The sequence below is a fragment of the Uranotaenia lowii genome, chromosome 1 (genome assembly GCF_029784155.1).
Source record: "Uranotaenia lowii strain MFRU-FL chromosome 1, ASM2978415v1, whole genome shotgun sequence".
Lineage (NCBI taxonomy): Eukaryota > Metazoa > Arthropoda > Insecta > Diptera > Culicidae > Uranotaenia > Uranotaenia lowii.
Window position 1 is genome coordinate 183703351 of NC_073691.1, and position 13369 is coordinate 183716719.

The 13369-nt window shown below is 34.6% G+C and overlaps 1 protein-coding gene across 2 annotated transcripts in view; it reads right to left on the reverse strand.

Moving 5' to 3' along the window:
- Positions 1 to 288: 288 nt before the first annotated feature.
- LOC129739913 (uncharacterized) overlaps positions 289 to 13369 on the reverse strand; it is a 120796-nt gene continuing 107715 nt past the window's right edge. For both annotated transcript variants that reach the window (XM_055731472.1, XM_055731463.1), the window contains exons 5-7: positions 11542 to 11804; positions 11386 to 11478; positions 289 to 1364 (exon numbers count right to left, since the gene is read on the reverse strand). In XM_055731472.1, the coding sequence (XP_055587447.1) occupies positions 1257 to 1364; positions 11386 to 11478; positions 11542 to 11804 (464 nt within the window). In that variant the 3' untranslated portion in view covers positions 289 to 1256. The remainder of the gene's footprint in view (positions 1365 to 11385; positions 11479 to 11541; positions 11805 to 13369) is intronic.

Here is a 13369-nt window from a genome sequence, read left to right on the forward strand (position 1 = left end):
TTGATCTTTGAATGGCTTCGGGGGAACTTGTTCTTCTTCTTGGTCTGTTTCTCGTCTTCTGAGATAAGAGGCAAAAACAACTGACCCGAATAAGATGGATTGCCGCTTTCTTGAGTTGAATTGTTTTCGAATAACAAGTGGCCAGGTCCACCCACATCCATTACGAGGCTTCAAGTTGATTGTTTCGAATTGCTGTATTGGTAATATTCTCCGTTTGTTGAGGGGGACCCCCAGAAGGACATCTTTCTCTATCTTCTGTAGAATAACTTGAAACGCACAACGGAATACTTGAGTTTCTTGGGACTTGTGGAGAGCAATTATCTCCGGGCAATTAATGCATATATTCGTACATATGTCTATATATTTTCAGTCGGATTCAGTACAATGTCGTTCCATTTGCTAGGATCTCTAATACAATATGATGCTTGTTGTTGGGTCTGTTTCGTCGTTCCGGATCAGGACTGGCAAGAAGTTTTGCTGCCCAACCAACCAAGAAAGGGTTAAACAATTCCTAAACTTAATTCTTTAAAAACATATTTTCGCAATTTTGGAAGACCCTTTACGTTTTCCACTTACACGAATTGCTACACTAAAGTTTGTGATGCGATCGGTGGTTGGACCAGTATTTTTGATACAATATAGATAATCAGATACATCAGTTTTGAACCAAATTAAATTTTTGAGTTTGCTTTTCTAAAGATTCCATCATAATTCAAGTTCTTTAATAGAAAAATGTCTTCAGAAAACACGTTCAGCTAGGAATGGTGATGTTTACTCCTCTTTACAGTTCCTGGAATGATAATTTCGTCTCTTATTCTCTACACTGCTAACGATTAGTTAATCTTAAAACTAGGTATCGCTTACACAGATAGTAATACGTGAATTCAAAATAGGATGTTTTACAACAGAAAAAATACAATAGTTTACAAAAGTTGTAGCTCGAGTAAAACAAAGTTAAAACAGGCAAACTTTAGGCTGCATTTCACTGATAAGCATAATGTGACATGAAACGAGTATCTAAAAAATAAACAGGAAAGCTAACATAAAAATAGCTTTATAACCAGTCTCAGTTATTTTGATTCGTTAATGCATTGGAATGCATTTTATATTATTATTTTTTTACACAAAAATTTCGATCGCTCAAGTCGTCTCATTCCACGATTCGCGACTGCACTCGATTTAAGATGTGTTTGTGCTCTAATTTTTTACATTACGATACACGCAGACGGATCGCCTATCAGGTAAAGGTACTTCATTCAGCAAGTCCAGCACAGCATCCGTTTCCAGAGGGGTCGTTTCCGGCGGAATTCCCGGGCTTGCAGCACATCCCAGATGGCGGTGTCGAAGGCCTCCTTGACACGGTCCTGGAAAATAAACAGGAGAAAACACTTATTAGCATATCGAGTGTGTGGAAATCAGCATTTCGTGGATTTTAAGAATCTTTCTGTTTCTTAAACGCGTGCCTCCACAGTCTTAATTGGAAGGTTCAGCGCGCACCAGCTGACCAACGAAAACGGCCTAAGACCAATAGATTTCACCGTCTCAAAACGGAAGATTCCGTTTAACTCATTTTGTGATCAAATAAAAACCTTGTTAGCATCTGTTGCCGATAACCATTTATGTTTCATTGTAGGTGATTTCGCATTAATTTAACCAATTTAAATACATTTACGAAATACAAGTCATAAAAAAATACCAAAAATATAAATTGGTAACTTTAACGGAAGAAATTACTGATCATTTTTGAATTATTTGAATGATGTACAACTACCAGATCACGTGAATTATGGTTTGCAAGATATCACAACATCTTACAGCCATTTTCGATCGGTGCCTACTAGGACACTAAAAAGTGTAAAATTAAAAGGCAACTATTGTCCATGGGTGTCACTTAAAGTGGTGGAAAGAGAGGTGATGAGAAAGAAATGTTGCAAAAGTAGAAGTAAAGTTTTTTCTTCGTAAACATAGTTACCATGACAGAAGTGACGTCACTACCGACCATTTTCGCGACGCATTTTGCCTAGGATAAATGAAGCTCCCTGACAACGACACGTCGCGACGCTGGGCTTGTTTATGTTTATTTTTCTTTTTTCCCTCCGACGTGTAATAGTGTTCGTTCCTTTGCGCCATAGTACATGGAAAATAACAGGTAGGCCATTGCACTTAACCTCACTTGAAAGCTCCGTGTATGTACACAGAATGCTTGCATACTAACAAAAATAGTTATGAAAATTTGGCAGTTTTATCACAGAGAACAGACGTACAAGCTAGCCCACGAAACTTGTGTAAAATTTCCAACGATCGTTTAGAACCAATTTTTGTTTTTTGGCTGGGCCACCAGATGTCTCCAAGCACACCAAAGTGAACTGTCAAAACCAAACTGAGAAAAAAAAACAAAATTTTGGTCAGTTTTGAACAGGTCGTATGAACTGTTTGGCATGTTTCAAAAAAATTGCTGTAAAAGTTTCGTAACACTTTTGTTCGTTTGCATAATAAAAAAATATCTTAAAAGTTAATCACTATTTCTTTCAACCTAGAAGTGCTAAATTTTGATTGGAATGCAAAAGTGATACTTGAAAGTAACGCGCTTTGAGATGTCTAGAATCAGTTCAGATGGTTAAGGCTGATCGTCAAGAATGTTCCTAAAGGACTGAATATATCGGATTCGTCCTTTGACGATAACCGTGCAAGAAATGCAAAAACTTATTGAGGAACTGTTAGTCAGTAGTGAAAAATAACGGAATGAATAAAAGTTTATCACCGGTGCTTTTTATACGGTTTTACTTATTGACTTTCTTCAATGAGTGGCACAACTTTGTTTTATTTTAAATTCTGTTAGCGTTTCGGGTTACTCTGGGAGACATGATGATATATCTGATGATGTATGAAGGAAAGTAATCCGAATCGTTACGTCAATTTAAAAATGAAAGAAAGTTGTTTCACTCATTGGAAAAAGTCTAAAAGTAAAACTGATGAAATAAAGGAAGTGAAATTCTGCCCAGTCAAAAGTAACTCTTATTGCATTTATCTAGCAATAAATTGAACCCGTCTATTTTAAACCGACATTAGTTAATTTATTAATGTGTTCATATACGATTACGCCTTTTCGAAAACGAAGATCTTTAAAATTTGATTTCTAACTTTTGAACGGCGCAATAGATGGCACTGTTTCTAGTCAATTTCCAACGTATTTTCTGGATGTCAGCATTTGAAATTTTACACAATTTTTTGAAGATTTTTTGTTCGAGCTTGTACGTCTGTTCTCTGTGGTTTTATATAGAATGGCAATCAAAATTATTAATTTCTTCGTCAATAGCTATGCGATTCCTTTGAAAAGGGCCTCAGATTAAAGATTGATTCTTCAGGCTCATCGGAAACTATTTTTTGCTTTGGATTTCCGGATCTGAACCATAAATAATGAGCATTCAAAAGAAATTTTCATCACCGTTCCTCTTCTTTGAGAGCAAAAAATTAAATATGTTGTTCTGTCTATGTTCAAAATTTGATAAAAATGTAAAATACTTCATATTTCTGTGATAAATAATAAATTTGATTGAATTTTTTGTTCAAACCGCACAAGAAAAGGACCACACAAGGCAAAATTATCACCAAATTTTAGTTTTAAATCGATCAAAAGCCCGTTGCATATTACTTTTAGCGATTTTGAAAAGCCAAATATTGTTCGTTGCATTAAAATGCATCAATTCATATTTTTCTCATAATTTTAATGATTGTCAATTTGAGGAAAAAATTGATTTTCTGAAAAATTCCATAAATTTGCCAGTTTTTTCCATAACTATTTTTGGGGCCTCTTACCAGCGGAATAGCCTACCTTGTATATTTCAAAGTACTATGCCTTTGCGCCACTTTAGTAAAAGTGTACCTCATTGAATGTCACTAGATTTTTGGGCACTCATAAAAATTCAAAATGACTATTTAAAACGTTCTAAAAGGCATCCCGATGAAGTCCAACTAACACAAATGTTAAGTCATATAAATAAAAAATAATATTTAAAAAACAGGAATGTAAAAAATTATATTATGAGCGTTTACTGAACAACACGCCACATTCGAAGCTATGGAGAAATATTAACAAACTCAATCAACCTGTCTGATGAAGAACATCATTACCAACAATTTAGAGGTTTGTGAAAAATTGAACAGGCACTTTTCTACAATTGAAAAAAGGTTAGCTGAGGAGATTCCAACTTACCCTGGCTCTACCCATTTATCCCATATTGAACATGTAGAGCTATGTGGGGTGGTGTTCATGGTTATTCCGAAAAAGTGGCATACGCGCTGCTGTGGGGGATGAATGAACACAAAAAGTACCAAAAGTGGTAGGGTAGGTGTTCCTAGTTTCGCATGTGTGCGTGAACTATAAATTTACAAAAAAAATTGATTTATAACTTACAGGATTTTTAGTATATTCTGGGTTGTCTTAAAGTATGTCCAAATTGAATGGAATTATTAACATTTTTCTTAATAAACACTTTTTAGAAATGGAAGATTAAAGCTCAATTAGTCAATCAGTTTTTTGAAACTTTCCGTCGGATTGTTTTTTTTTTATCATGACTTTAGTAAAACGTTTTTTGGAACTATGTTTTTTTCATGTAAAAACTGAAAAAGGGTTATGTCCACAATTAGGAACACAATTTTCAATGTGTATATCAAAGTGAAATGAATATAAATGACGTATAGTTGTTAAAACAAATTGCGTCTTATGCTAATTTTAAACGAACTGTTGAAACAAACTGTTTTTAGTTAAAACATGATACGTTTTTTATTTTTTATTTTAATGTATTTTAAAGCTATAAATGTCGAAACATATTTTTTTGAGGTTGTATAGAACGCACCCTACGCGCCAGAAAAGGAAACCATCAAGTTACAGAGAAATTCTCAATGAGAACAGATTCGAAGAGAAATATTAAAAAAAAAATCTAAATAAAATACGTAGTATATCGTCAACTGTGGCAACACTTTTCGATTCAATGGCATCTAAAAACTTATTGTCCACAGATAATCATACCGCTTGTACATCAAAAGTTTAAAAGTTGATGGGACATTAAATTGACAAAGTCAGTTTTTTTTTGTTTCACCAGTTATTTTTTGAATTTATAAAACATACGATTTTCGCCACGCCAAGAAAAAGGGGTAAGTTGCAAAAAACTTTGTTTTAATGAAAAATCAAATGAGAACGTTTGAAAATCTATATATATATTTGTGATGAACCAATGTATTTGTGATTTGTGAAACGCCAATTTCAGATATTTATGGTTTTGTTCGAATTAAATTTTATATTTTTTCTGTCAAAAATGTTTAAAAGAAAATGCAAAAGGGTTCTGCATACATTTAGGGGTGAAAAATACTACAAAATTTTTACTACCTGAAATCATAAAAAAATATGATCCTGGAAATTTACAAACGCGAGATGCAAAACAATCGTATTCCAGCATATGGAAACGAGAATTAAAAGGTGAATCTTTGATTTGCCTTTTGATGCATTTTAGCCCAGACTGGTAGCTGAATTTTAAATATATTTATTTAAAAAAAATTAGTGATTGCCAGAAAAATATTTTAACACTAACAGTGTCGGTGAGACTGCCCCAAATGACCCGACTTTTGAAAAAGTTAAACGCTGCAGGCTTAAATTGATCCTGGGCCTAGTACAAGATCTCATGCCAAATTTGGGCCAGATCGGACCACGGGAAGGGGTCGCTCAACAAACCTGAAGTTTGTATGGGATTTTGAGACATTTTGTTCGAGAGGAACCTGAAAACCAGTTTTTCGCCAATAACTTTTGTCTCCCTCGACCGATTTCTTTCAAAAACGGGATTTCTTAAAGCCTAAACTATGACAAATATTTCATCGGAAGGTTTTATTTTAATTAAAGTTAAGATAAAAAAGTTATTAAGCTTCAAAACTGGCTAACTTTTTTAAGGGTGATATTTATCACTGTTTCAATGAGGCGACTAAATGTCCGACCAGAACACTCAATGTGAAATGCATGCCGTTTCGTCAAATACGGACCGATTTTATTCATTGTTGTTTCGTTCGATTGCAATTTTGGATGATTTTCTAATATTTGAGTTTGAATGATATTCACTTGATAGTTCGGAAAGAAGTAAGGGCGGAAAAATGCTTGACAATTTAAAAAAAAGTCGCTTAACCACAGGGGCTTAGGAACATGACTGGACGATTTGTGTTTCGAAAAACAGGTCCATTTACAGTCTTTTCATGTTTTTCTATAATTTCATCTGTAGTTAAAACAAAATACTTCATTTGATTTAGAGTGGTTCTTATTACAAAAAATAACGAGGTTGACACGTGAAGTTATTTCCTAGTAGGTTTTAAACTAAAAAAAATAATTATATTTCAAAAAAATTTTTTTATTCATAGAGTAACTAACAAAGTTCAAAGTTTATGCACAACATTTCAGATCAATTTTTTTTGTTGGAGATTTGAATTTTTTTCGATGTGCCTCAACTACCTTCAATAAATAGGTATTACAGTTGTTCTTCATTTTTGGTTATTTTATCATTAAATTCCGAAATCAATGCAACATCTCTTTCGGTACAGTCGTTCACTACGGTTACCATCTTTAAAACCGTTTTGAAAGAAATTGGCCAACGGGAACCAAAGTTATTGATGAAAAACTGTTTTTTTTTATTGGCATCACAAATCGTCCAGTCATGTTCCTAAGCCCTATTGGTTATGTAATTTTTTTTAAATTGTGATCCATTTTTCTGCCCTTACTTTTTTCCGACCCATCAAGTGAATATCATCCAAACTCAAATATTAGAAATACATTCAAAATTGCAATCGAACGCAACAACAATGGTTAAAATCGGTCATTATTTGACAAAACGGCATGCATTTCACATTGAGTGTTCTGGTCGGACATATAGTCGCCTCATTGAAACAGTGATGAATATAACCCTTGAAAAAGTAAGCCAATTTTTTAAGCTTAATAACTTTTTTTTCTTAATTTGAATTGAGATGCTACCTTCCTATGAAATATTTGTCATAGTTTAGGCTTTAAGAAAAACTGTTTTTGAAAGACATCGGCCCAGGAAGACAAAAGTCATTCATGAAAAACTGGATTTTCAAGTTCCTCCCAAACCAAATGTCTCAAAATCCGTTTGTATGGGGCTCGTTGAGCGACTCCTTCCTGTGATCCGATCTAGCCCAAATTTGACATGAGATCTTGTACTAGGCCTAGAATCAATTTAAGCCTGCAGCGCATAACATTTCACAAGCATGAAAGTTCCCATACATATTTGGGGCAGTCTAATATTGAGCTTATTCAAAAATAAATTTTACCTTTTCCAATGGATACATTTATTATAGTTCAATAAGTAGAAAATTCAATGTAATGGATATAAATAAATGCCGACAAACGATCATCATGCAACAGCAGGGTGAGATGCAACATTTGTGTACCACAACACTTATTCAATTTTTATTTTTAGATAATGTTATAAAGTTATCATTTCATAAAAACGAAATTATGATCTCACATCGTGAGATAGTGTTTGAAAGTTTTAGATTCTCATAGAAAATTTAAAAAATCCAGCAATAGATGCACACATTTTTTCCTTTTTCTTTACCCAATATGACGAATTGAACCTACAAAATTATATTGCTTTTATTATCCTGATCAGCGGGGTAACTTTGATCAACATGAAATTTATGCAGATAATCATCATCATCTGAGTATAAAGTTAAAATATCTGAAAACGGTTTACTACGTTTGAATGCCTATAAATTGAGTTACAAATAAGCTAAATTTGGTTTTTATTAGGAGATTTTTAATGTTAATTAAAAATGTTATTTTGAAATTTTAAAATATCTAGCTCACAAACAAACATCTCTCCTGATCAAATTTAAGCATTTAGGAGCAAATGGGTTTAATGTGAAATTTCAACTTTTTTCTTGGTTTAGGTTTAGTTTAAGTGTTATTTTTATGATCATTTGTGGATAATTTTTCGATGTTGAAAAAAACGGTCATTTTCCATGAAAATGCCCGTATAAAAAATAGCTTAGTTTGAAGAAAACAAGAACATGGGAACAGTGCGAGGACTTAGGGAATTGCATGACGGTTAAATTTCATTTGTTTTTGAGGCCAAAAAATATTTAAAAATGTTAATAATTTTTGCCCCTTAATGTATGCATCAAAATTGTGCATCTTTTGAGTTTATATATTTTCGAAAGAAAACGTTGAAAAATTAAATTGAGTCCAAATAAAAAATTACTATTATCAAGTTTTGAGATTGAAATATTATTGAGAGGGTAAAATGCTTTAAATATTAAAGAATCTACCTAGATATAACTCTTTCTTGGAGTCGTCACACTGAATATCTATAGAAAAAAATTCTTCTCTTGGTGATATGTTATGAAAATTGAGAAACTTGGTGCCTCAACATATTCTATGGAAATTTTACTTCACGTTTATTCACTTCATACTAACTTTCTTATTATGATATGGAGAAGAGCCTCCTTGTCAAGTTTACAAAAACTTCAAACTATCTATAATAGATGCTAGAAAATTATTTATAGACTCCCGTTGCTCTTTTCTACCCAACAGCTCTACTCCTTAAGAGCGCATAACATTCGTCCACTAAACGACCTTTGTGATTAACAAACTAAAATATGGGGGAGAATAGGGATACTTGATCCTCTTTTCTTATTTTTAACATATTTTCTTGGAAAAATTTATCAACTCGCCGTCTTTTGCATTTTCTGACAGCGTATAATTTCAAGTTTATATGCTCCAAAAGATGGAACGATAGATGAACCCGTTGAGGAACTAGAAGCATTTTCGTGGAAGTAAAAAATGTGCGATATTTTTAAGTTGAGGGAGACTTGATCCTCTATTGAAGGAGACTTGATCCTTCATTCCGGGGGCCCTAGTCCTTGAAAAAAAATCAAACAATATTTCAAAAAAGAATGTCAATTGACTATTTTGGTCTTTTATTTTCTCAGTCATTGCAACTTTTAAGGCGCTATTTTCTGAATTTAAGGGAACATAAACTTTTTAGCCCTTTTGCTATACAATTATTGTATAAGTATAAGTTGTTGGATGAATAATCGTAATCTTGTATCAGCAATGGTCACGATCTATTTAGAATAAAAAATACCATTTTGAACTCTAGGGATCAATTGAACCCATAATTAAAATTTTAGAAACCTTTATCTGAAAAATTTTGAGAGTTTAGCATTGTTATGAAAATATGGTATAATGAAGTTCATATTACACTCTAACGATTTATGTTTTGGAATATATATTTTTGTTTTAATTGTTTCGTGTAAGTAACATTTTAAAGTGAAAAAAAAGATCTTCGCGCTGCATTTTATGAAATTGTTCAAACAAAGCTCAATAACTCAAAAAAAATATTTTGATAAAGTTTTTTGAGCTTATAGCAAAGTTGTTTTGCTCCATTTAGCACATTTTTATAGAAGCTTTGATCCTTGTAAGTCATTCCAGTTTCGAGATATAGCTAAGGAATCAAGTATCCCCAGGGATCAAGTATCCTCATTCTCCTCTACATATGTCAATGACAATTTACACGCTTATTTCAGTAATCAAAATATTCATTTTACAACCCGATTGCGTACTCATAACACTCGCCAGTCAGATTTCCTACAACGAAGCCGATTCATGATCATGACATGCTTAGATCAAAAAAGAATCCCGTTTTTTGTCCAACTAAGTCCAACGCCTTGTCTAATGAAATAAAAACAATCAACAACCATTCCACGTTTAAAATCAAAGTAATATAGTAATTAAAAGAAAAATTGAATCGTTAAAAACAGTCGATCAGTTACCAGTTTTGAACTCTTCTAATTACATTTTGTGAATTTTTTAGCAATTTAATTTCTTTTTGTGTGTGTGTTTTTACTTTACTGAATGTTAGCTTAGTAGTATTAATATCAAATAAAGGATCTCTTTAGAGGAATCTTTTTTCCATTGAGATGCATACCATGTAGTATTTAATTTATCAATATCATTACATTTCCTCGGACTATAACTTAAACTTTCGAGTTCTCAACATTAGTAAAATTATGCTCGCGTTTTTTTGTTCTTTGTTGTTGCTGCCAGAATCACTGATATTTTTTCGAATTGTGTCATATTTTATGTTGATTTTCTGTGAGAGCCCCAATACCAAACAGATAAAGCGTCCAAATTCATTGTAATAACATCGGTTTTTTCCTTTTTGTAAGGAAAGAAGCCTTATTTCTTCTGTGTGGAAAAAAATATTTCATAAATATTGGCCGTGAATTTTTCGATTTATAAACCGTTTTGACTATTTAGAGTTTGGGCTACACATTAATAAAGGCTCATATGCCTGAAAGTAAACCATTTTTTTGGTACGGATGTCGAATTTCAACATGCCAAACCACACACGTGCCCGCATAAATGGTTTCAGCTTAGATTTGCTTTCGCAATCATTTATCATAATCGTGTGAATCACAAAACGAGCGGAACCTCGAAACCCGCACGCATATGTCGTGAAATTGACCAACGCACGCACGGGAAAAAAGCCGCATCATCCGGCTCCGGCTATTATCGTGCTTGCTGTCAAACGTGTTTACGAAGCTTGATCTTCAGATTAGCACCTGCTCATCACCACGCAGCAGCAATGATGGACCAAATCAAACGTGGGGACCGGCCAAATTCACCGACTTCCGAAGCAGGAAAAACATCCTTCGGAATGGGTAGGTAGGAGGTAACTAACGCATTTTCTCCTGCGGCCACAACATCCGATGACCGTCAGATTAACAACAATTCGCGCGCGTTCTCACGCAACCCACGCGAATTTCCTCGTCGGACGGATGCCATCGTCATCATCTGGTCGTCGGAAATTCGAGGGAAGGCAACAAAAAAAACATCAAAATAAAAACCTCCGCAGCCACCGACCGTCGTCATTGGCCCGAAACAGGAGTAAACAAGTTTATCTTTTGCAAAATATTTACCCACACGAAAAGCGACGGTGGCGGCTATTTTCTGATACAGACTGGTCGCTTTTCTACCTACTGCGTATTGCGTTGTGCGGATGTGGATTTGCCGAAATCGCGGCTAGAGGTCGCCTCGGTTGCGTGACCAAACGCTGATATGATGGTTTGTTTTTTTTGTTACTTTTTTCCGGTAAAAATTTTTACAACAATCCGGCGAACGGAAGTCAAGTTTATCCAATTGACCCTGACCTTCTGTGTCGCTCACTGGTAATACCCTCAGGTGAGTTTGCAATTTTTCGATCTGACCTTCCGATTTTTCCTCTTTTTTTTCGAATTACTTCAAATTTTTTGTAAACGTCATCGAGATACAGTCCTCTCCCGACTAAAACATTAGAGTACCAGGCTCAAAATTGTTGGATAGCTCACCTTTTTATGGGAGGACGTCTCGATGTAGTTGGCGCCAATCTTTCGGGCAAAATCCCAAGCTGCCGATACCGGAACTGGTTTCTCTCCCTGAGCCTAGAATAAGAAACGCAAGTTAACTCCAACACATCCTTAAAAAAAATCAACTCCACAACCCACCTGCAGTTTGAGTACCGTGGACCGGTCGGAGCGCAGATCCGACTGGGTCCCGACCAGCACCAGCTGGGTGCCTTTCCGTTTCGACACTTCCGGTTCCCATTTGGCGGCAATCGACCGGAACGATTCGGGCTGGACCACCGAGAAGCACAGCAGAAACACGTCGGTGTCCGGATAGCAGAGCTGCCGCAGCGGATCCAGCACGTCCTGGCCGGCGGTGTCGCACAGCGTCACCCCGATCGGTCGTCCATCCACGCTGACGTCGACTGCGGGGGAAAGGAGAAAGAAAGAGCATGGATTAAGGTTTATTTTTGGAAAAATGATTGATATGACCAGAATAGAAAACACTATTTATGGATTTCAACTATCAATACAACTTTTAGGAACTGTAATAAAAAAATTTCAAAGGAAAGTTTTTAATCTCTTAAAAAAAATCTCATCATTTTCAACTTTAGACTCTCATCTCTGAAGTCTCAATTTTCAACTCTGAATTCTCAACGTGATTCCCGCAACCTTCAATTCTTTACTTCCAACTCTGACCTTTCAACTACTAACACTCGTCTCTAAACTTCCAACTCTCAACTCAATCCTATCTTTTCATAACTCTCAATCCTCAACTCTGAACTCTCATATCTCAACTCTTGATTCTTAGCTCTCAACTCTCAATTCCCATCTCTCAACATTCAACAAACAACTCTCGATTCTTATCTTTCAATTTTCAACTCACAACTTTCAAACCCAACTTCAATTCTTATATTTAAACTTTTAACTCACAATCACAAGTTAAATCACAAGTTCACAACTCACAATTATCAACTCTCAATTATCTATCTCTCAATTATCATCCCTCAACTTTTTTTCTCAACTTCAAATTTTAACTCTCACGCTCAACTCTCATCGTTAAAGTATTTGTTTTGTGTCGACATTAACTTCACACTCTTTCGTTTCACAAAATCGTGACTGTGAGAATATTTCATGTGCACCCAAAGTTAGGATTTCTTCCGGAAGTGAGGATGAATAAACGAAAAAGGTTTTCTTCCGGAAAAAGCTGTTTTCCTCTTCCGGTAACAAATTTACCAACTCCTCAACTCTGGTTTTTTTTTCTTTCAACTCTTAAATCTCAACTTCGCATGTTCACGATTTAAGTCTAAACTCTCATTTCTCAATTATCAACGCTCAATTTTCAGCTCTCATCGCTCAACGTGACTCTGAATTCTGAAATCACGACTCCAACTAATAACTCTTAACCAAGGCCGTGCGAAAGAGGGGACAGAGGTTTAACCCACCGCCCCCCCTCTCCATGGTGATTTTTCAAAGTAAAATTTTCAGTTTAAGAAATGAATTTATTGTAGTAACAAGAAATATCTGCATCCTTAAGTGTAAACAAACATGTCATAAAATTAGCGCATTTTATTTCAAGACGTTCACAATTTTATATTTGAAATTTCGAAATGCAATTCCGTAAACATTTGTTTTGAATCTTAAATACTGAAACTCAAAACCCTACTTTTGAGAATGGCAATAATTTTAACTTCAATTTTCATCATCTAAATAATGAGTGACCAAACCATGGCCCGCGGCTGGCCTTTTGTGGCCCGCGAAGCTCTTTTAAAAATTACCATGTTCTCAGATTCGAATGTTTTTCTTGGTTCATATAATTAAAAAAAATTACATGATTCTTCATCGGCTTCATTCGTAACTAAAGTCGCTGGAATCTCTTGATTTGATACGATTTAATTTTACAATAAGGTAACCTTTTCTGAATAAAGAATCAATTAAAATTCCAATCAAAAAATTAAATTTTCGAAATAGTAAGAACATGAATCATTTG